The 20,995-nt window shown below is 56.7% G+C and overlaps 2 protein-coding genes across 5 annotated transcripts in view; one reads left to right on the plus strand and one right to left on the minus strand.

Annotated features, from left to right (window-relative positions):
* SLC5A10 (solute carrier family 5 member 10) overlaps positions 1 to 20,995 on the plus strand; it is a 40,337-nt gene that overhangs the window by 11,658 nt on the left and 7,684 nt on the right. For all 3 annotated transcript variants that reach the window (XM_032703542.1, XM_032703543.1, XM_032703544.1), the window contains exons 8-9: positions 1,790 to 1,995; positions 4,234 to 4,369. In XM_032703542.1, coding sequence (XP_032559433.1) covers positions 1,790 to 1,995; positions 4,234 to 4,369 — 342 coding nt within the window. The remainder of the gene's footprint in view (positions 1 to 1,789; positions 1,996 to 4,233; positions 4,370 to 20,995) is intronic.
* On the minus strand, positions 1,308 to 20,354 carry FAM83G (family with sequence similarity 83 member G). Of its 2 annotated transcripts, none has more exons than XM_032703540.1 (5): positions 19,023 to 20,354; positions 12,077 to 12,244; positions 8,295 to 8,419; positions 6,019 to 7,465; positions 1,308 to 2,521 (listed from the first exon to the last, which is right to left on the minus strand). In XM_032703540.1, exons 1-5 carry the CDS (start codon positions 19,515 to 19,517, stop codon positions 2,102 to 2,104), a joined length of 2,655 nt encoding a protein of 884 aa, XP_032559431.1. In that variant the 5' UTR covers positions 19,518 to 20,354; the 3' UTR covers positions 1,308 to 2,101. The 2 variants fall into 2 exon arrangements, with proteins under 2 accessions (XP_032559431.1, XP_032559432.1); XM_032703541.1 differs by lacking the exon at positions 19,023 to 20,354 and adding an exon at positions 17,255 to 17,472.

Here is a 20,995-nt window from a genome sequence, read left to right on the forward strand (position 1 = left end):
GCTTAGCTCTGTGTCATCCTGCCATTCAGCACGGGAATGTTAATCCCAGCAGAGCCCATGGGCTGCATCCTGGCATCTGCAGGCTGAGCTCCCGCTGCCTGGAGGATTTTGCTCCGCTCTTCCTTCTTGGCAGGCGTAGGTGCCGTGACTTGCTGGTGAGCACCTTTGGGAAGGGAGCAGGCTCTCACCCCCGGGCACCAATCTCTGCTTTCAGTACTCGGCCTCTGCCTCTGGAGAGCCTTTGTTGGTGCCCAACGCCCATGCAAAGCTTGGGAGTAGCCGGCGCCTGGATAAACCAAGCGCTGGAGGGGGGCCAGGGCTGCTTGTGCAAGAGCAGGAGGAGTTCACAAATGCTGACTCCCTGTGAAACTCGGGAGGACGGATTGCAAGGGGGGGACACGGTGGGTGATGCCCCTTTGCCAGCTCCCCAAAAGCCTCAGGTCAGGGGGCTGCCCTGGGATGAGGACGGGGCTGTAGGTTGGTCATGGAAATGCGAGGACTGGAGGGGGAGGGCTGTCCTCTGGCAGGAGGGGACAATGGGGCAGGATGGGTGGCTTGGAAATTGGGATTTGTTCAAGCTGGCATTTGATGGTGATCCCAGTGCCCAGCACCTGATGCCTGAGGGATTTGGTCTAAAGACAGCAGGGCTTGTGGACACAGTCCTGTGGGAGGGAAACTGCTCGGGAGCACATTCTCACCTCCTGCTGCTGCACTGGAGGGGCCCAAGCTGAGGGTCTGAACTGCAGGGGCAGAAGGGATATGGGATGTGACAGCTGGACCAGATTTGGAGAAACCCAGCGAGGGATGCTCGTGGGTCTTGCTTGGAGTCTCCTCCCCTCCGTGAAACCTCTGGAGCCTCCTCTCTGCTCCCGAGCACCAGCAGCTGCCATGGGTATGGGGGTGCCAGTGCCCCTCCCTGCCCATCTCCCCCAGGCTGCTGTGTGGGTGGCCGTGGTGTGTGGGGGGAGCGGGGTGGGTGCCTCCCCTCCCACCCTCCTCCAGAAAGTGATGCCTCTGGCTCCAAAATTCTCCCACTGGAGGTCCTGGGGGAGCTGCATTCATTCTGTGCCCCCCAGGAGCAGGGAGGTAGTGGGGGGCCAGGGTAGAGCCCAGGGCTGGTTGGCAGTGGCTGCAGGCAGGAGGAGCACGGGGCATCTGCCAAGGGCTTGGAGGCTCACTTGCTAGGGCTTGTTCATGGCACATACTCCTCATCAAGGCTCAGGCTCAGACCTTGGATCTCATTTCCTAGGAAAAATGCAGTGAAAAGGGTCTTTTTTTTTCTTTTTCTTTTTCTTTTTTTTTTTACTGGTTTCTGGAGGTTTGGGGGTGGGGGCACATGGGGGATGCTGGGGAAATGCTCAGGGGAGTACAAAATGTTTGGCTGGACACTTGTGCCAAGGCACCTTGAGCTGCAGTTTATCAAGTCGAAGGCCACCTAATCTTGCATTTCAATAGTCCTGGGCAAGGTTCCCCTGCCCTGGGACCAGGGAGCTTTAATGAACAGGTTGCTTTTACAGTACAAGGTTAAAAGAGGTGGGTCCCTTGAGGAGCCTTTGTCCCAGGACTCGGGTCACCCTCCAAAGGGAGAGTGGGCTGCAATGGGACCTGCTGTGCAAAATGGTAATAGAAGAGTCTCTTAAATAACTAGAAGAAAACACGATCACGGACGAGCCCTCCCTCTCTGGGCAGCACTTCTGAGTTAACGAGCTGGTGAGTGCTCTGCCAGCTGATCTCACAGACCACTGGGTTTTACTGCACTCTGACCACCTCCCCCAATGGTGCTTTCCAGCTTTTAATGAGATCGGAGGTTACCCCAACCTGGAAGAGGCCTACGGAAAAGCGGTGCCGTCCAAGATCGTTCCCAACACTTCCTGCCACCTGCCCAGAGCGGATGCCATGCACCTCTTCCGAGACCCGGTCTCCGGAGACCTGCCCTGGACCGGGATGACTTTTGGGCTGTCCATCATGGCCACGTGGTACTGGTGCACCGACCAGGTAAATGTAAACAAGAACCCCCTGCCCCGTGTAACGCGGCGTGGCCTGGGCTCCAGGCAACGCTCTACCACCGCTCTCGCCCCGCGGGGACCACCTTCACCAGCCCCTAGTGCTCCTTCTGGCCCGTGCTCTCGGGGGGCTGCTTTTTGGAGTCCACGGAAGCACCCGGGGCTCCCGCGACCCTGTTCTTGAGGTGCTTGGACTGGGACAGTTTGGAGAGCGGGATGCCGAGGGGTGTCCTCATCTCCTCGGTTGGCTTCTGGTTCTCGGGCAGGGAGGTGAAGCGTTTGCCCGACGCTCTGGGGTTGCTCGGGGAGAGGTGGCCGGGCGCCGTGGGCTTGCTGGGGCTGAAGGCTTTGCTCTGCCAGTAGGGCTGGCTGCCTGCAGTGGTCTTTTTGGGTTCTGCTCCATCCCCTCTGTACTTGGTGGCCCCGAGGGGTTTCTCGTGCGTCGGGGAGCAGGAGACCTCCTTGCCCTGCTCTCTGCCCGCGGGGGTCCTGGGTCGGTAGCGATAGATGTGCGTCCCCTGTTCGTGACAGAGCAGAGAAAGAGGTGAGCTGTGGCTGTTGTGAGGATGCTGCTCCCTGCAAGGACACCTCTGTGACATGGGCTTGGTCCTCATGGACAAATCCCTCTGGCACTTGGTGTAGTCCCTTGCCCAAATTCTTCTGAGACCGGTGGCAGCTCAGAACTACATCAAGTCTTAACCGTGGCTGCTGCTCTGATTTCTTACTGTGATAACACACAGTCCTGCACATGCAGTGCTTCAGCAGCCACTTCCCAAGCAGCCTGGAGGCTGTCCCGAGCCAAGTCCCTGCTACCTGGAGATCCAGGATAAGGCATGTCAACACCTTCTCTCCAGCAGCAGCCTCAACACCCGTCTTAATCATCTAAGCCCTCATATCAGGCACAAAGAGCATCCAGTCATCCAGACCTGAGCTGTGGGATTAGGTGACTGCCAAGATCAGATGAAAGGATGGAGGGTTGGGGGAGGAGGTGGGATGAGGAGACAACAGTGAGCTGCAACAGCACTGCGGGGGTGGCTCTGATTAGCTGGGTTGAGACACACGTTTGGATCAGGTCTGAGCACCACTAATCTTAATTCTGGACTGGGTAAGGCTGTAACACATGGCTGTGGTCACCAGATAGTGATCTCCTCTTTGGGTGTGACTGCAGATGCACCAGGTGGGATGGGATCTGGTGAGTGCAGGTGCTGATGGCAGGATGAGCTGGAGCCAGGAGGCTGCAGAGCTGGCTGTGCCAACCTGCCCAGCCTCTGCCATGACCCTTGCCATGCTGCCAGTGCCCCATCTCCACCGAGCTGTTGGCATCAGCTCAGGGTTCAGCCAGTTAGTCCCAATATCCCAAAGGCCTCTTTGGTCCTGGAGCAGGCACCTCCTGTGCTGACCATGAGGGCTGTGTTAAAGCAGTTTACCTTAGGTGGTTCTGGATCAATTTTATTAGATGCTTAAAATCAGTGTTAAGGTCCGAGATGGCTTCAGGTGGGAAGGATCAAGGGTGATTTAGCTCCTCTCCCTCTGAGCTCACCATGTACCTGATGTGGTGCACATGGTGCCTGAGCTTGGTTGGTGGGTCCTGCAGCTCCTGACATGCTCTGGCTCTTGGAAAGAAGTTAAACCATGCTTCCCCAAGCATTCCACCCTAGGATTTGGCACCCCATCCCTCCTATCCACTGGGGGAATGAGCCAGTTCTTGCTCAAGGGTGGCTGAATCCTGCTGGGTGCTGAGCATTCTCTATAAGCCTTTGTGGAGACCCTGAGCTCTTTTACATCAGCAATTCCTACAGGTGTTGCCTATTTAAGAGGGATTGCCTCAAAACCTCAGGGCTGGCTGTGTTGTGGATGGATATGGCTTGGCCAGAGCTTTGAGGTGTGATGGTCTGAGCAGTGGAGTTGTGGGAGGAGGAGGCTGGACTCGGTTTCCTTGTCACTGTGGGCACTCTTTGGGGAGAAGATTGAATAGAAAGGGCAAGAGTGGGAAGAATAGTGGTGGGGAATGGTTGATACTGTCAGGAGGGACGTGCTGCTGTGGTGTAACACCAGCCTGTTACTGGTCTGGAGAGAAACCTCGCTGTGGGCTGGGAACACATCTATGCTGCTTTTGGGAGCTGTGCTTGGGCCCTGTGCCCAGTGGCTCCAACATTTGGGATGCAGTTTGGCAAGGAGGAGGCTGCTGTGGTGTTGGTGCTGCTCATCCCTCCTGCCTGGCCCTCTACAGGTCATCGTCCAGCGCTCGCTCTCTGCAAAGAGCCTCAGTCACGCCAAGGCCGGCTCCATCCTGGCCAGCTACCTGAAGATGCTGCCCCTGTTTGTCATCATCATGCCAGGGATGATCAGCAGGGTCCTGTACCCAGGTAAGGCCCCCCCACGCAGCTGTGGAGCCAGTGGGATGGGGATTTTCCCTGTCACTAAGGGATGAGTGGGTGGGGGCTTGTCTGGAAACCTCTGCTCTGCACAGACCTGGGGGCTCTGCGGGTGGGAGAGGGGCAGGAGAAGACACGGGTGTCCCCAGTGCCCTCCTTGAGCCTGCTGTGCATCCAGGTGTGAATGGGGTTGTGTATTTAGGGAAGGTGATGTTCCAGGGAGAACTTGGGTGCCATGTTCTCCATGGAATGGAAAACATGGTGTTTGCCCTGAGTGAGCCCCCACCTGTGTTTTGGGCTATGCTGGGCCACGGGCCAGCATATGAGAAATGTGGACCCCAGAAAAAGATGTTTGTGGGGGTTGATGGTGATTCCTGTTGGATTCAGGTTTTCTAGAGTTAGTCAAGGGTTGCTTTGGTTTACTGTTTTTACATATGGGAGAAACTCTTCCCTGTACATCTCTACCAGCTGAGCACTGGCTTTCCTAACCCTGATGCTGTGTTAATTATCTGCCTCTCATCAAAGGGCCAGAACAAGTTACTGCAGGAACACCAGCATACCCAGCCACCCCGAGCAGGGTGGCACCTGGGACCTGGGTCACAGCATCAAAGGGCTCTGTGCTCCTTGCCCTGCAGGACCAGGGGGTATTTGATGTGTGAGGATTAAAGCTCTGAGCTCCCTGTCACTGGCTGGGAAGGGAGAAGCAAGTGGACTATGGGATAGTAAATTTAATTCCCTGTAAATACAGATTAGATGCTCAGCCAGGGTACCCTCAGGCAGTTTCAGTGACTTCAGCTGCTGATTTAGCCCTGGGGGTTTGAATGCCCCAAAAACAGCGGGCGGGGAGCCTTGAGAAACCAAAACGCTTGGCAGTGGTGCGAGAGGCTGCAGTGCTTGGGTGGAAACAGGGGATTGCCCCTGTGATCCCCCTGCCTGGAGAGGGTGATGCTCCGGCCCTGGTGGGGATGCTGCCGTGCACCCCGTGCTCCAGCAGCGGGATCTGGGCATGCACCCCATGGAATTGCAGCACCCGTGCGGTGACAGGGTCTGGCGTCACCGCTGGATCAGCCACAAAGCTGCTGACTGTGGCACTCGCCCACAGAGGTTGCCGTCCCTGTTTCTCCGCTGTCTTGCTCTGCCTAATTATGTGTCCGAGCGCTTCTCCTTTGATGCTAATCGCCCTGGCAAGGTGCTGGAAAACAAGCCTGAGAAGGACACGCCTGCACGCACAGTCTGTCCCTGGCTGGGCACGGTGCCGCTGCTGATGGGCTGTGGATGGGGCTCAGCGAGTCCAGGCACATCTGCACAGCTGTGCCCGGAGCCACTCAGCTCCATCCCCAGCCCAGCGCTGTGGGATAATCTTTAATTCTCAAAAACCTCCCCTTTACCAGCTGTTCCCATTGCTAGACACCAAGACCTGTGGCATGGCCACCACCTTCCCGACCAGGAGAACCTCTTGGGTAACTCCTACCATCGCCACGTGTAGGGTGTTATTCTATATGGGAAGTCTTATCTCGGCATCTGGGACCTGACACCAAAGCTCGGGATGACACCACGCCTCGGCTGAGCTGGCTGGGTCACCTCTGGGTTTGCAACCTCTGTAGGGTGGAGAAACATAAGGTCATCGCAAAAAGTCCTACCTGGGTGGCACTGCTGGGGTAGGAGCTGTTGCCATCCAGGATGGTGCGGGGCAGCACACGCCTGATCTCCACGGCGTTGCTCCTCCTCTTCGTCACGTCCTCCACGCGGACGTGCTTCAGGGACGGGAGGCTGCCCAGGGGGCTGAGGAAGGTGCCCCGGCTGATGTGGGGGTCACTGAGCTTCCTCTGCATGGGAAGGATCTCCCCGTTGTGGGTGACGTCCGAGTTGGTTCTCCGGAGCGGCCCGTAGCGATCCCTCACCTCGAAGTACTCGTCCGAGATGGAGGAGGCGTTGGAGCGGCGGTAGCTGTGGTCAGCAGAGCTGCTGGAGTAGCTCTCCTGGTCACTGAGAGTGATGTACTCCTCTTCCTCCTCCTCCTCCTCTTCTCCCAGCCCATTGTGAGAGCAGGGAGGCCCTTTGTCCTCTTGTGGCCCTGCCACGGGCCGGTCTGGCTGGAGGTGGCAGGTCTCCATGGAAGCTCCGTTGGGTTTCTCCTCCCGCTCCTGCTTCACACCCTTATGGTCGGCCAGCGGTGGTTGTGTGTCACCCTCCAGGGCAGTGCTGCTGTCACAGGTTGTAATGACTTTGGTCACGAGGACACCGACGGGGACGGTCCTTGGCTTTGGAACTGGTGGTTTGATGGTCTCCAGTGTCTCTTCCTGTGGCTTCAAGTGGTGGCCCAAGGGTGAAGAGGCAAATGTTCCTGCTTGCTTCGTTGTCCAGCTGATGCCTTCCATGTGGCTGGTAGTGGGTGCTGTAGGGGCTTCCATGGGGGGCTGTGGGATCTGTCTTTGGCAGGGGGACAGCAGAGGTGGCTCTTGGTCTGAGTTTTTCTTGGCCTCCATCTCCCTGTTCTTCAGCATCTGCCGGTGCTGGGCGCTGGCCTGGGAGACGTCGCAGACTTTGATGCGGTTCATCTGCGAGAGCTTCACGTTCTTGATCTTGGGGTCAATGATGTTGATGTAGCCCAAGACTTCGCTCCCGGGCTCGGGGTCAGGCTCCACCCAGGTGGGCAGATAGTCAAACATGTTGGCTTTCTCCAGATTCAGGAGGCCGGGGTGGATGAGCAGGGAGAGGTCTGCCATGTCCCCGTGCCGGTCACCCCCCGGGCCCTCGGGAACGACTTTGCCTTTGTTGTCTGCCTTCTGGTTCTTGTCCTGGTTCTCAGACGAAGTCTTGCTGATCTGGTCAGCGCTCTTGGCCTTCACCAGGGCGTATTTAGGGTTTATCAGCTTCTTCACCACGGCGTTGGCGGGGGTCACCGGCACGACCGAGGGCAGCGTTACGGGCTCAGGTTCGGGCTCTTCACCCATGGAGATGGACTTGAGGCTCACCCCCTTGGACATGAGGTAGAGCTCCTGGAACTGCTTGTCAAACGCCTCCACCACTTGGCCCGAGAGGACTGTGATGACGTTTCGGTCCGTCCTCGCTGCAGACCAGGTGAAGCTGGAACAGAAACATGTTGGAAACTCTCTGAGCACTCACTGGTAAATAACACTCCTCTCCCCAACCCTGGCATTCCCTGGGGGATTGATGGTGCCAGCAGGGACATGATCTCATTGTAAACATTAATAATAATAATAATAGGATTGATGAAATAGCTCTCATCACAAATTAGAGTGAAGGGCTGAAGTCTTGAGCACAGTGGACTTGAAATAAAAGGTATTTGCAGCGGGTCAGTTAGTTTTTCACTTTAGTGTTGGCTGCTTTTCCTTTCTCAGCTTAGGTTAGTTAAGAAAAGCAACTCACAAATGGATGTGTTATTTGTTGTGGCCAGAAAGTAGGAAATGTTTCAGCTCCGTGTTTATAAAACTTATCTTTTAGAGCTCAGAAACTGACTGAGGGTGATCTGTTTCTACCAAAGTAAGTTTTCATTTGGACAACCTGGAAAATACTTTGTGTAGGAAATGTTTAGCTGGAAAAGCTGAAGTTAGTGTGAGAGTTGGGACTGGCTGTGGTGTGGTTTGGTGCTTTGGTCCTTCCTTGTGCTTATTGCATCAAGTGGCAGAAAAAAACTGGTGTGTCCCACTACCTCCGAGAATGGCAGGTGTCCTCGACCTGTTGGTTTCAGGAGGTGGTGGGGACTCCTTGGGGCCCATTCCAAATCTCCTTGCAAAGTCGTCTCCCAGTTTAGGAGCAGGGGAGCAAGTCTGGGACGGGGTCCTGGGGCCGTGCTGGGCAGGGACCAGGATTTAGGCCATGCGGGTTTGTGATGATCCTTTGACCAACACCTCCATGGGGGGAGGCAAAAGGGCAGGAGGAGAGTGCTGATTACCTGTAGGATCCACACATGGCTCGATCCCCATCCACGAACATGAACTTCTGGGCCAAAGCCCCTTTGAACTTGGTGGCCGAGCGCGTGAAGAACTCTGTCCCCCCGGTGCTGCGGACGCGCAGGTTCTGCAGAGCAAAGGCACAGGCGTGAGCAGGAGCACAGGGCTGCTCTGAGAGCATCATCCACCCCTCCACCAACGCCCCCCCGGATGCTCCACAGCCCCTCCGAGGAACAGAACACTCTTCACGGCCGGCTCAGAGGAGGCCACAGCGATGGGGAGATAAAATAACTCGCCCAAGGCCACGCGGTGAACTCTGGACTCAGCCTGGAGAATTTCCTGCTTTGCCCACGTGCTGGGCCCTGTTTTCCACCTCCGTGCTGCCTGTGTCCGTGGGTGAGCAGTGTGTGATGGTGCTGCCAAGCACTCTCCATCCCCTGTGATCTATGGAAATGCCACCCTGGGAGAGGAGATCCCACTCCTCCTCCCCAGCGGGAGATGTACAAGGGCTTTAGGGAGAGCTGGTGACCCCAGGACAGCACACGTGGATCTGGTGGCAGTGGATTTGCTTTCTGCCACACTCCCCCTTTTCTGTGCTCCCAAAATCTGAGTGTTCAGTCCTGCCTGGTTTTAGGGGTGAGTGGGGCAGAAAAAAAGGCAGTGGGGCAACATCTTTTCACCCCCAGGAAGTGAAACCCGGTGATGAGGGAGCAGGTCCCTGTGGAGGGATGGGGGTGTCCTCCCCAAGGGAGCCCAGGGATGGAGGGGCAGTCCTGGCTCTGTCAAAATACTCTTCTATCTCCAGTCTGGCTTCTGGCTCCAGAGTCTCTGTGGAGGGCACTGGCACATTCCGAAGTCACCAGATAGCATCTTCCACAGCAAAAGGGCTCCCTTGGGTGGGGAGCAAATATTTTCTTGTGAAAGCGTCTGCATTCCTCCTGTTCCTGCCGGGATGTCGGTCATGCCATTGCTAAAGGCTCAGTGTTATCACGGGGTCATGCCCTCCGTGGCTGTTTTTGTGTGCTTTTTGTTTTGTTTGGTTTTGGTTTTTTTAAAGAAAAGCACCAAAAATATTGGTCTTCCCCTCCTCCAGCCTTTCTCATCTGCTTCTCTGGACTCTCCTCTCTCCCTGTAGACCACAATCAGGAATAGCCCAGGGGCTCCCCTGCTCCCCACTCCCCCGTGTCTGGTAGGAGGGACAATGACTCAGCATTGATTTTAGCATGATGTGAAAAGAAAGGCTTTTCTGACGGTGTTTCCAGGGAAGATTCACATACTGAGTAGAGAAGTTTGTGGGGTTTTTTGTGGCATTTGGTTTTTTCCTTAACGTTTGCCTTTTTGCCTGGTGTGTCTGGGGGGACATCCCAGTTTCTGTGGGTGTGCAGCAGCACTGGTGGTGCTGAGGGCTGGTTGGAAAGCAGGCTGGGGTAGGAATTCTCATCCCTGTCCTGTGTTATCCCTACACATGGTGCTGCTGAGATTGGTAGTGCCCAGGGTGCACAAACTTTACACCCAAGGCTTTGCTCTCTGCCCATTGCCAGCCTGGGTGTCGATCCCTCCCTCTTGGAGCCGACCCTGTGCCCAAACTCAGGGAGCAGCCGTGGGCTTTTCTCAGGTAACACCCAGGGATCAACCCTCCCTGGTGCCAGTCCCCTTTCCTCCCAGCTCCTGGTGTATCTCTGCTTGTCTGGCCTGTGCCAAGGCGGGTGCCCGGCGGGATGGCCGGGTGCCGGGCTGGGTGAATCACTCCTCAGGCACTCGCCCTTGCTCAACGGAGCGACCTCCTTGCCCAAGCCAGTTACTAATTGCCAAGCGAAGGCACCGAGATAACGAGGGATGTTTCGTTATCATCTCTGGGCTTAGGAAGCAGCTCCCAGACTCTGCCCTACTTTCCTCGCCGCCTCCTTGCCCTGCTGCCTCCCGTGCCAGCAAACCGGCTGCAGTGTGCGGCAAATCCCAACTTCCAGACATTTGCCGAGCTCTGCAGATGTTCTCCTGCTTTTCCAGTCCTGCCACCGGGCTGCTAATGTAGGAAAACACCGGAGTGCGTCAGCGCTGGCTTTTCTGGTCTCGGAGCGGCAGCAGCCTGCGGGATCCCAGACTCTCCAGGGAGTTTGGACGCAGGTAAAAGCTCGGTTGACTTTGCTTTAATTGTTGGGAGCAGCAATTAAGCCGGGCTGGCGGGCACGGTGAGGCTTGGCCGGCCGGTGCTCTCGGCTCCCTGCGTGGGGGTCCCTGAGCCCCAGCATGTCCCACCTCATGTCCCACCTCATTCCAGCCAGGTGCGAGGGTGTCGTGGCTCCGACGTGTTCCTGCTCAGCCGGGGGTTTGCCCTCACCGTAAGCAAATGTGAGCCTGCCCAGGCATGGGCCTTCCCAGCAGCCGTTTGGCAGCCGGTGCATGGCCCGGTGACGTCAGGAGCAGAAACATCACTTTTCTGCCAAGCAACGGGCGAGGCCGAGCGACTCACGGCTGGAGAGGGGTGTCTGCAGGCCCTGAGTGAGACTGCTGGGCTGCTCCCCTGTGTTTGCATCTGATGCTGGCAAAGGGAGTGTTGTGCCCAGAGGAAAGCCTGGAACTCTGTGTCCTGTGGCTGGAACCTGGGGCTTTGTCCTGTAGCTGGAGGGAGGGTCCCCACTCCGGGTGCTGTTCCTGAGGCTGATACACCCCCCCATCCTCTCCTCTGCCCCTTCATCTTCCTCTGCCTTTGCACGAGAACACCCTGATAGGTGTTTCTCTGCAACCCCTGCACACACAGGGAGGTGTAAGGAGAATCCTAGAATCCCATAACTGTTTGGGTTGGAAGAGACCTTAAAGCTCATCTCATTCCAACTCCCTGCTGTGGGCAGGGACACTTTCTACTACACCAAATTGCTCCAAGCCACATCCAACCTGGCTCCTTGGGTTCGGGGCACTTTGGGCTGGGGACTGACCCCTGTGCTGCCAGACATCCCTCCTCCTGCTTTGCCATCCCTGGTTTTACATGGGATTTGTGCACAGGAGCTGTTCCACGTGCATCCACCAGCACTCCAGGGCTGGTGAGCACGGTGTGTGTGGGCAGATCAGTCCCACCAGTGTGTGCTGCCCCGCACGGACGGGAGCAGTGAGGGCATCCTTGGCAGCTGCCAGGGCCGCAGGCAGCGTGGGTGCCTCCCTGCTCTGCTCCCGGCCCTGTGCTGGGGCGCAGGCTCCGGAAAAGGGGAAAATCAAGTTTTTTAATTCCAACCTCTGGCTTGCGGGAAAGCCCGAAAGCAAGAGAACCGGCCAGAGGTTGCTCCTGCCGGTCCTGCCCCTGGGGCAGCAGCAGGAATGGGGCTGGCAATGGCACAGATCCGGCCCTGGCATGGCATCTGCTGCTCCTTCCCTCTTGCCAGCTTGTTCCCTCAACTCACCAGGAGATGCTGAGCTCGCAGGTTTGCCATGAGCTTTCCAGTGCCCTGTGCGACCTGTGCCCGCTCTTGCAGGGCTGCATCTCCCCAGACATCCCTCTGCCCCAATTCCAGCACTGGCTGGGTACCAGCAGCCCCCTGGGATTTCTGCACTGAGCTTTGCTGGGTGGAAATCCACGTCCCTGTTTCTCATCCGTTCCCCCCCATCCTGCTGCTCCTGGATTAGGGCATCACTTTCAGCTTTGGCTACAGGAGAAATGGACTGAACTCGTCTGGCACTGCCCAAGTTTCAGGAGCTGTGATTCCCCAGGACAGGAGGGAGCAGAGTGGATAACTCTGGTTACATCCCTGCATTGGAGAGGTTTCCCAGCTCGGACTCCTCGGACCATCCTCACCTTTAGGTGCCCAGTGTGCATATGGGCTCGCTCACACATCTGCAGGAAGTGCTTCACGTTGGTCTCATCCAAAATGATGTAGACCCCCACTTTCCTCTTGAAGCCTGCATCCAGGAGGTCCTTGAAGATGTCTACATCAGTGAACATATCCATGACCACCGCGATGACCTGGAGAGGGGAGACGAGAGATGAGTCTGGGCAGCAGGGCCGGGGACAACCCAAAGGTATGGTCAGTGCTTGTTTTGTGAGAGGCAAGGCAATGTCATCTCTGTAGGAGCCTGGGATTCAATGTGGAGGAGCCCAGGATCCCCTCCAGCTCCAGCCAGCCCAAGGGTGGAAAGCAGGAGTCCCCAGTCCCATTCCTTTGCTGTCACTGTGGGAGGTTTCATCTCCACAAAATGTGTAGATGTGGCACTTGGGGACACAGTTTAGTGGTGAACATGGCAGTGCTGGGTTAGTGGCTGGGCTCGATGGTCTTATATGTTTTTCCAGCCATAATGATCCTGTGATTCCAGTGGTGGCCCATAGCATAATATACTCAGGAAAAATTGGTTGCTGAGGGTGAATCCAACTTTCCTGCCTTTAACGAGCTCCACAAATTTCAGAATCCAGTTTCTGGCTGAGAAGTTTGGTGTCCCTTTGCAGGGAGCACCAGAAGGGGAGACCTCTGATTTATAGGGTTGAAAAAGACCTCTAGGATCATCGAGTCCAACCATTAAATGATGGATCTGTCTGTCCAAGGGTGTGTTGTGTCGGGTGGTTGCTGCCTCTGGAGTTATCATATCATGGAGAATCACATGCTGGTGTTTAGAGAAACACTATAAAAAACAGCTAAAAGTGACTTTAAGCTTGGTAGAGCATATTGAGATACTTCTGAGGTGCTCTCAGGAGCTAAAGTGACTTTTAATCCCCTGTAAAACCAGACCTGGGTGTGAGCTGACAAGGTTCCTTAAGAGCAGCCAGGAGTTTGCAGCTCCCAGTTCCCGTACCTGGCTGTTCCAGAGGCTGCTGCTCTGTTGGATCCAGAGTCAGCTCCACACTGTGGGGTCAAGGCAGAGCACCGGGGCAGTGTTTGGGGCTGCTGACACCCCTCCTGGTCTCACTGCCCAGCCTGGGGTGCTGCTCCAGCTGCACAACATCCCTCCTCCCTCCTGGGCTGTAAAGAGCGGAGCAGAGCCGGGATGGCCGTGCCAGGAATGCAGTGACAGTTGGGTTTGTCACACAGAAACCTCACTGATATTCCCAAGCTGGAGCTCCCTTTGTACCCAGGGCGTTTGCTGCCCTGGCACGGCCAGGATGAGTCTCACAGGTGATAGGAAAGTGGATCTGTGCTGCGCTGGGATTTCATGGAATGGCTGAGCACCAAAGGTCACTCTGTGCCTGTGGATTTGGATTTCTGGAGGTGGCATTGCCGGTGGCAGTGAGCAGCAGTGGTGCTGTATGAGATATGGCAGGAAAAGGGGCTGGGGGCAGCTGCCTGCAGCCCAGCTGAGCATCCTGGGGCAGCCCCACAGGGATGGCTGCTTCCCCTCATCCCAGGGGAGCAACTTGTCATCAGGGTGCTGGCATGTCATTGTCCCATGGTTGGAAAGGTGTCAGTGCTCCCATCTCTGTGGCTGTTCCTGGAAGGTGCCCTGGGTTGGGAAGATGGGTGCTCTCAGCCCTCTGCTCTTCCAGGATGGCTCTGCTGGCAGTGGCACGAGGCTGAGCTGGGGAGGACACCAGCATAGGAGTGTGAGGGGACACAGGGAGACCCTGGGATACTCCTCCCTCGGGAAGGAAGGGACCGGGATGGTGCTGGGCACTTGCACAGTCAAACACATCCAGTCTGGAGCTCTCAAAGCACCAAGCTGCCTTTTAATTAGGTTTGTGCCACAGGACAACCTGGAGAGCTTTAATTAAGCAGAGGATGGCGCGTTATGACATTGCTGCCTCTTCCTTTTCTGCAGGCGATGGGGTGAGGAGCGAGGCTGTGTGTGGAGCCCCAGCCCTGCTGTCTCTGATGCTGCCCTGGCCTCCCCAGCCCTGGCCACATACAAGTGTTTTGGGAAGTGACAAGGGAGGATTTATGGCTCTGCCACTCAGTTTTAGCTGAATTCCCATTTATCCTCACCCAAGAGCCTCTTACCAGGCTTTGCTGTGAAAGGCTAAATCCTCGCTCCCTTGTGCCTCTGCTCCTGTGTTTTGCTCGTCCTCATTGTCCCGGTGGGGAAACTGAGGCAGGAAACTGGGTGCCTGCTTTGCATGGATGTAAAGTGGGATGGGTTCAAAGCTGCTCTGGGAGCTCTGGGCTTGGATTTGCTGTGTACAGCAACTAATTGGGGAGGAGCTGAACTGTCTGCTGCGAGTCCTGGGTGAGGGGCACCTGTGGTGGGATGGTGTGTGCCTGGTTTAAGAGGGTTGGTTTGGTGGCAGATGGTTTGCTTCTCTCTCTGACACCGCTGATCCACATGGCTGTGGTCACGTCACTTTGCCTGTGCCCTCTGTTTTCTCCAGAGGAAGCTGAGGGCTCATAAAATGGGGATGACAATAGCACTGACCTTTATTTTGGGAGGAAAAGAGCATTTTCTCACTGTGGCCCCAGCATTCCCAAGGCCTTGGCTTGCTGCTGTGGCTCTGAAGATGTGAAGGAGCTTTGTATGGGTGCAAGCAGGGGATGATTACACCCCCCATGCCAAGCCCTGCTCCCACAGGGATGGTGAGTGGGCCGTGCACTACACGCAGTGGTTCAGGGTGGCTGGCTCTGGCACAGGGAGGCAGCCTGGCTCTCACCCTCTTGCCCACATTTTCAACCCCATTCCTCCTGCTTGGCTGGTGCATCCTGTCCACTGCTCAGCTCCCTCTTCCCTCCCCGCCACGTCTCGCCTGCAGGACAGGCTTGGCCTCGGTTTGTCTCCGGGATCTCACGCCCGTGTGCCAACACTGCCCTGGTATGGAGTGGGCTGGGAGAGCGAGGATGGTCCTGGCAGCACTCCCCAGGTGGAGACTGTCTGAGGTGAAATCTGCTGCTGGGCTGCCTGTGCTTGAACTAGGGCTGGGACCGGCTGGGTCTGTGCCAAATCCAGGCATGGGGGCAACCAGCAAAGAACGGAGGTTTGTCTGCTCCAGAGCAGGGAAAGCCTCTGTGCTATTTGTGTTCCAGCTTGGGGAATGGGACTGTCTGTGCCATCCAGCTGTGGGAAGCGAGCCTGGCACCCTTGTCCCTGTCACCTCTACCAGGGCAGCACTCCTTGCAAGGACATCTCCTTTCCCAAAGCCCCTTTGCCAAGGGCATCCCAGGAAGCTTTGCCATCCCTTTGCCATTCATATGGAAGATGCAGAGGAAATCAGCCCCAAATCTACAGCTGGATGCTCCCCGTGCCCACGAGGGTGACGCTTTTCTTCCCTGGGTCCCAGGAGCTGCCAGGATCCACTGGATACAGCAGATGTGCAGGTTCCAAAACCATGAGAAGTGGTGAGCATGACATCCCCCCAGACACCGGGCAAACGCTGCTGGGATCCTTTGGAATAGCTTTGATGAGCACTGCAGGATCATGTCTTATAGAGGAAGTTGCAGCTCTTTATTAGCTCACTCTGAATCATCAGATAATGAGTTTTGGGGCACACCACGTGGGCATTTAATAAATTAGGCAGGCACCAAGGCACAATTAGAGGAAGCGTGTTGGGATGGAGGAGAGGTGGGACAAGTAACATTAATAATTGCTCTCCCCTGTCGACCCTTTCATCCAGGAATGGAGGAAGGTTTTGTAAACAGTAATTAATAGGGCCTCTCAACCTTCACTGGAAGTTGCTCAGGGTAATTGTATCACCACAATCCCAACCTGGAACCTCAAGTGCAGAGAGGAGGTCAGAGTCGCTGCTCCCTCCGGTGGCTTTGGGCCAAGGTCAGTGTTTTCAGCCTGCTCCGATTTCTGGTCAGACAGAGCCAAAATTTAGAGAAGAGGAGGGAAATCTGACTTCCTGCCCATCATAGAATCATTTGAGGTTGGAAAAGATCATCAAGTCCAGCCTGTGCCTTATCTCCACCTTGTCCCCCAGCCCAGAGCACTGAGTGCCATGTCCAGTCCTTCCTTGGACACCTCCAGGGGTGGGGACTCCACCACCTCCCTCGACAGCCACTTCCAATGCCTGACAACCCTTTTCATGAAGAAATTCTTCCTGATGTCCATCCTGTGAGCTTTGCAGACTGAGGGGATCCCACAGCGAGGAAGAGATGGCCATGCCATGGCTGGACCTGGTGAAGGTCTCCAGAGTGAAGCCTGGTGGGTGCACCACATCCCTGACCACCTCTGTTGGCCACAAAGATGGGGATTTTCAGGGAGAGCAGGGATGTGGCCACAGGATCCTCCCTCTCTTCTCTCCCATTTATTCCCAGAAAGAGGAATCCCAGAAAGAGGAGAGGACCATTTGCATCTCCCTGCCCAGCACGCCTGGGTTTGAGGCTCTGAACTCAGCAGCGCTTGGTCTCGTTCCTGCAAGCAACAGGGTTCATCTGCACCCTCAGAGCAGCCCCACATGCCAGCTCTCTGCTTCCTCATCCCAGCTCTGCCTGCATGACCTTCCCAGAACCAGCAGCTCTCACGTGGGCTCTGAACTTTCCTCAGCTGGGGCCTGTCAGGGGACTTTGATCTTCTGACAACAGGACAGCAACTCCTGCGGTGGGGTTTGGGGTTCAGCACCTGGGAGCATTTCAGACCAAGGATCTGAGACAATGTCAGGAGCAAGGGATGCAACAGTAAACCTCTCCCAAGTCTCTGCCCCTTTGCAGGTGGATGAAGAGCACTGCTGGTGTCTGGTGGGATGGGACAATTCGGCAGGGATCTCCCCAGGGAGGACAGAGTGCATGGCCAGCCTATTTGACATCTGATGGGGTGGCAGCAGGACAGTCCCTCTGTCCACCCTCAGCTTCCTCAGCCAAACTCTTCCACCTCTGAGCTGCCGTGAAGACCTTAAGCCTTGGCTAAAATCAGCAGGCACAGAGGAGGGTGGTCTATCCCAGGGTCCCCACCCTTGGGAGCACCCACAAATGGTCACCTGGGCTCTGAAGCATGACAGCACATTCAGCTGCAGTGACTGTGGTCCTTGAATACAGAGTGGGAGACCATGGAAGAGCCCTCTTGCCAGATCCCATAACTCCTCCATCCCCAGACCCTGCAGCCTGCAGGATGAAGCACTCACCCTCCTGTATATTTCCTGAGGTGCCATAAGCATCAAGGAGGCTTCTGCATGTCACCAGTGGTGTCACCACATCTCATTCCACTGGCAGGGACTGCCTGGACCAGGAGGCAGCTCTGCTGCCCAGCCCTGCTCAGGGGGCATCAAGGTCCTGGTGATGATCACAGCAGCATCAGCCATGGCCCTGTGGCTTGGAAAGGCTCCAAGGGGAGGTGGAGATGTGCAGCTGCCTGACTCAGCCACTGACTCTGGAGCAGGAGGAGCTGTGGGATGACTCAGGAGATGCCGTTTGCATGGGGCAGGTGGGAAGCGGTGAGTAGGCAAAGCCAGACAGGAGCTGCAAGCCCGAGTCAGAGGCAGCAGGAAAGACCCAGGGATGAGACATTATTTGTTGTGGGATAGTTCTCCCATCCTCCAGCCCACGGGACTGCAGCCCTTCCTTCCCTTTGCCCTCACTGCAAAGTGCTCTGGTGGGGAAAATGTCACAAGTAAGGACAGGTCACTTTGACTTTCGTGAGGTGACAGTGGCCAGAGATGGCTCCTGCCCACAGTGGGCAGCCCTGACACCCACATCAGCCTTTCCTGTAAGCCTTGGATGTGTTGGGAGATTAGTTTTCCTGCCTGAACTGGGGCTCTTCGTGCTCACAACTCTGGAGAAGCTCTGATGGCTGCATGTCACCAGGTTTCCCTCTCTCCTGCCAGGATCTGCAAACCCCAGCCCTGTCCCTGGAGGAGCCAGCTGGACCTGATGCATCCCAGCCTGTCTCTCTCTGCTCCATAGCCGCCCTGGCAGTGTCTCCCTGTTTTCCTGCTGAAGCATCCCCCAGGTTGGGATACTCCTTCCCTGGAGCTCTCACGGTATTGGACGCACAGAACTCAAAGAGCTTCAAAGCACCGAGAAACCAGCAGGTACTGACCCCTCCTGCACTTCCCAGCTGGGGATCACTGGGAAACACCAACAACCTCTGCTCGCCACCACCGGCCTTCAACACATGCCATCATCTCCCTCCTTCCCTGGTCCTCCTGCCCATGACACCAGCCTGAACCCATTGCTCATGCACCCCCACTCCCTGCTCCTTGGTTGGATGACACAAGGAGGACAAGTCTCAACCCAAATCCCTTCAGCATCTGCCCAGCCTTGTCCTGCTCACCGGCTCATCCTTCTCCTCTGAAAGCCAGGACGAGGCCAGCTTGGAGCACCACAAAACTTGACCCTCGTGTGTGTCAGTGCCAGACCAGAGGCTTTGGCTACTTTGCCCCAGGGCTGAACTGGGTCTCGGGGCCACGCACTGGGCAGACAGTGGACACAAGGGCGGAGGCCAGACCATGACCCTTGGGTCATGGGCCAAACAGCTGGTGGACCCAAGGCCAGATCGTGACCCCAGGTTCCTGCGTGCTGCCACATGCTGTCACACTGGGAACAACAACTGTGGGATGCCTGGCACTGTGGCCTCGCAGCTGGGAAGCAGCTCAACCCATTTTTCCCCACAGCGGTTTTCCCCACAGCCCTGTAGGGACCCTGGGATTAACGACGCGGCCATATGGACTATGGGAAGGGTTGTGTTATTCCCAGGGAGTGCTGGACCAGGCGAACAGCATCCTCAGCAAGACCTGACCCCCAAATATTGGTTCCACGGAAAAACCCGAACGCTTGCCCGCGCTGCCTTTGCCTGGGCACAGCTTCCCGTGGGACAGGCACTGCCCGGCAGAGCAGGACTTCCAGCAGGATGCCCTGGGGCACGTCCTGCCCCGTCCCCGCGGCACGCCTCACCTTCTGAGCCTGGCAGATCATCTTCCTCACCACCTCCTTGATGTGTGCCTGCCCCTCGATGGGCGGCTGCATGTAGACGGTGGCGCGGGTGACCCCGCGGTAGGCGACGGTCTCGGGCCAGCCCAGGTCCAGCTGTGGGATGGAGCGGTCGGACCTCTGGGGCCAGTACTCCAGGGAAGGAGCCATGTCCTGCTCATCCCCTTGGCTGTTGCCATCCCCTTCGCTGCCCCCCGCGCTGCCGCCGTGGCGCGGGATGTACTCGGAGCCGGGGTCGTACGTCTCCAGCGTGTCCAGGATCTTCTTGAGCTCCAGCTCGGAGAGGAAGTCCCTGATGTTCTCCCTCTTCAGGACCTCGTAGAAGGCGTCGCGGCCACGGGAGGCCAGTGCCTCCAGGGCCAGGCGTTGCTCCTCGCTGTAGAAGAACTCGGGCTTGGACTCGCTGGACCTCCAGTTGACGTGGCTGTCGTCCAGGCACTGCACCTGGGAGAAAGCCATGGTGACCGCGCGCCTCTCCCGGGGGAGCTCTGTGCCCCCAGCGAGCGCCGGATGTCGGCAATAAATAAGGAATTAATTATTCTCCAGTCTTTAAACACACGATCCCCTTTGCTTCGCCCTCCCTGGCTCGACGGGCAGCTCAGGAAAGGCAGCGCTCCCTTTTCCAACGGCTCCTGCCACGCCGGAGCTCTTCTCTGCCGGGGAGGAGGATTTGGTTTCTGGCTTGCTCCCGGCTCCACAGGGTGAGAGGGCTCCAGGCAAGATAAACACGGAGCTTCCCACGGCCGGGGCTGTGTGACGGGGCAGAGACAGCCCCGGGTGTATGAGCACCACCAGGAAGGTCCTTCACCTCCGAGTCCACGCTCTCCTCATCCTCCGCTCTCCCAAGAATACGATAACACACCCGACGAAATAAAAAGTGGGGAAAAAAAAGAAACAAGGAGAAAACTGGCTCAATGAAGGGCAGCGAGAAGCAGGATTTCTCGGCCGAGACGCCGTCCCTGGTTATCCCCCCTGGAGCGGCGGGTCAGCCCGTGGGTCTGGCGGCGGCGAACGCTCCCCGTCAGCCTCCTGTGCATCGCCCTGGCTGGCAGGTCGATGGCTCGGGGATCCTGCCAGCGCGCAGTGCCGGGGCCGGACAGGTAACAGCAAGAAGTGAAAAGAGGAAAAGGAAAAGAGTGATTCATCCCTCCGCCCTGCCCCACCTGCAGTCACATGTTGCCTTCACACATTCCCTGCCCTGCCCCGATTAACTCTTTCGGCTGATGTGTCCTCACGCCTCAGAACCCGGAGCCTGGGAACCCCTCGGAGCGTGTGGGTGCCGGAGGGGTGGTGGGAGGCTGGAGAGGGCTTTGGGTGTTCGTCTTAAAAAAAAAAAAAGCGCGCCTCTCCCCTGAAATCCCTCCCTCTCCCGGTGTGCCAGCTGGTAAGTCAATATTTTCCAGGAAAACAGCTCTGTCCTGTGGTTAACCCCTCCTGTGCTGGTGTGGGAGCTCGGAGCCCAGGTGGGTCCCGGGGGGCAGCACAGGGTCGGAGCTACTGGAAGGCAGATTTAGACAGGATAGTAGGGAGCATTTCTTTAGGGAGAGGGTGGTTCAGTCCTGGAACAGGCTTCCTAGAGAGGTGGTCAATGCCCCAAACCTGTCAGTGTTTAAGAGGCATTTAAACAATGCCCTTAATTTTTTTATCAGCCCTGAATTGGTCAGGCAGTGGGACCAGATCATTGTAGGGCTCTTCCAGCTGAAAATATTCTACTCTGTCCTGTCCTGTCCAGTCCCTTCCTCTATAAGGTTTGCAGCATGGACATGGACACGGTCACGTCACCAGACCTTACTATGGCAGATTTCATTCGCAACTGGGAGATGGACAAAAAAAGCCCACCCTGGATTCACCAGTTGCTGTTCACAAGCCAGAGATGTGGACCTTTCTCCTGGAAGCTCAGATGAAGACGAATTTCAGGAATTGGGGTCAGATTCTCG

This window comes from Chiroxiphia lanceolata, chromosome 16 (assembly GCF_009829145.1).
Source record: "Chiroxiphia lanceolata isolate bChiLan1 chromosome 16, bChiLan1.pri, whole genome shotgun sequence".
NCBI lineage: Eukaryota > Metazoa > Chordata > Aves > Passeriformes > Pipridae > Chiroxiphia > Chiroxiphia lanceolata.

Bases quoted from the DNA above. Each gene is read 5' to 3' on its own strand.
- FAM83G (XM_032703540.1), bottom strand. From the start codon at position 19,517: ATGGCTTTCTCCCAGGTGCAGTGCCTGGACGACAGCCACGTCAACTGG. The intron at 12,245-19,022 runs GTGAGGCGTGCC...TCCCCTCTCCAG, and splicing joins TGATCTGCCAGGCTCAGAAG to GTCATCGCGGTGGTCATGGA. The intron at 8,420-12,076 runs GTGAGGATGGTC...TTTGCTCTGCAG, and splicing joins TGCACACTGGGCACCTAAAG to AACCTGCGCGTCCGCAGCAC.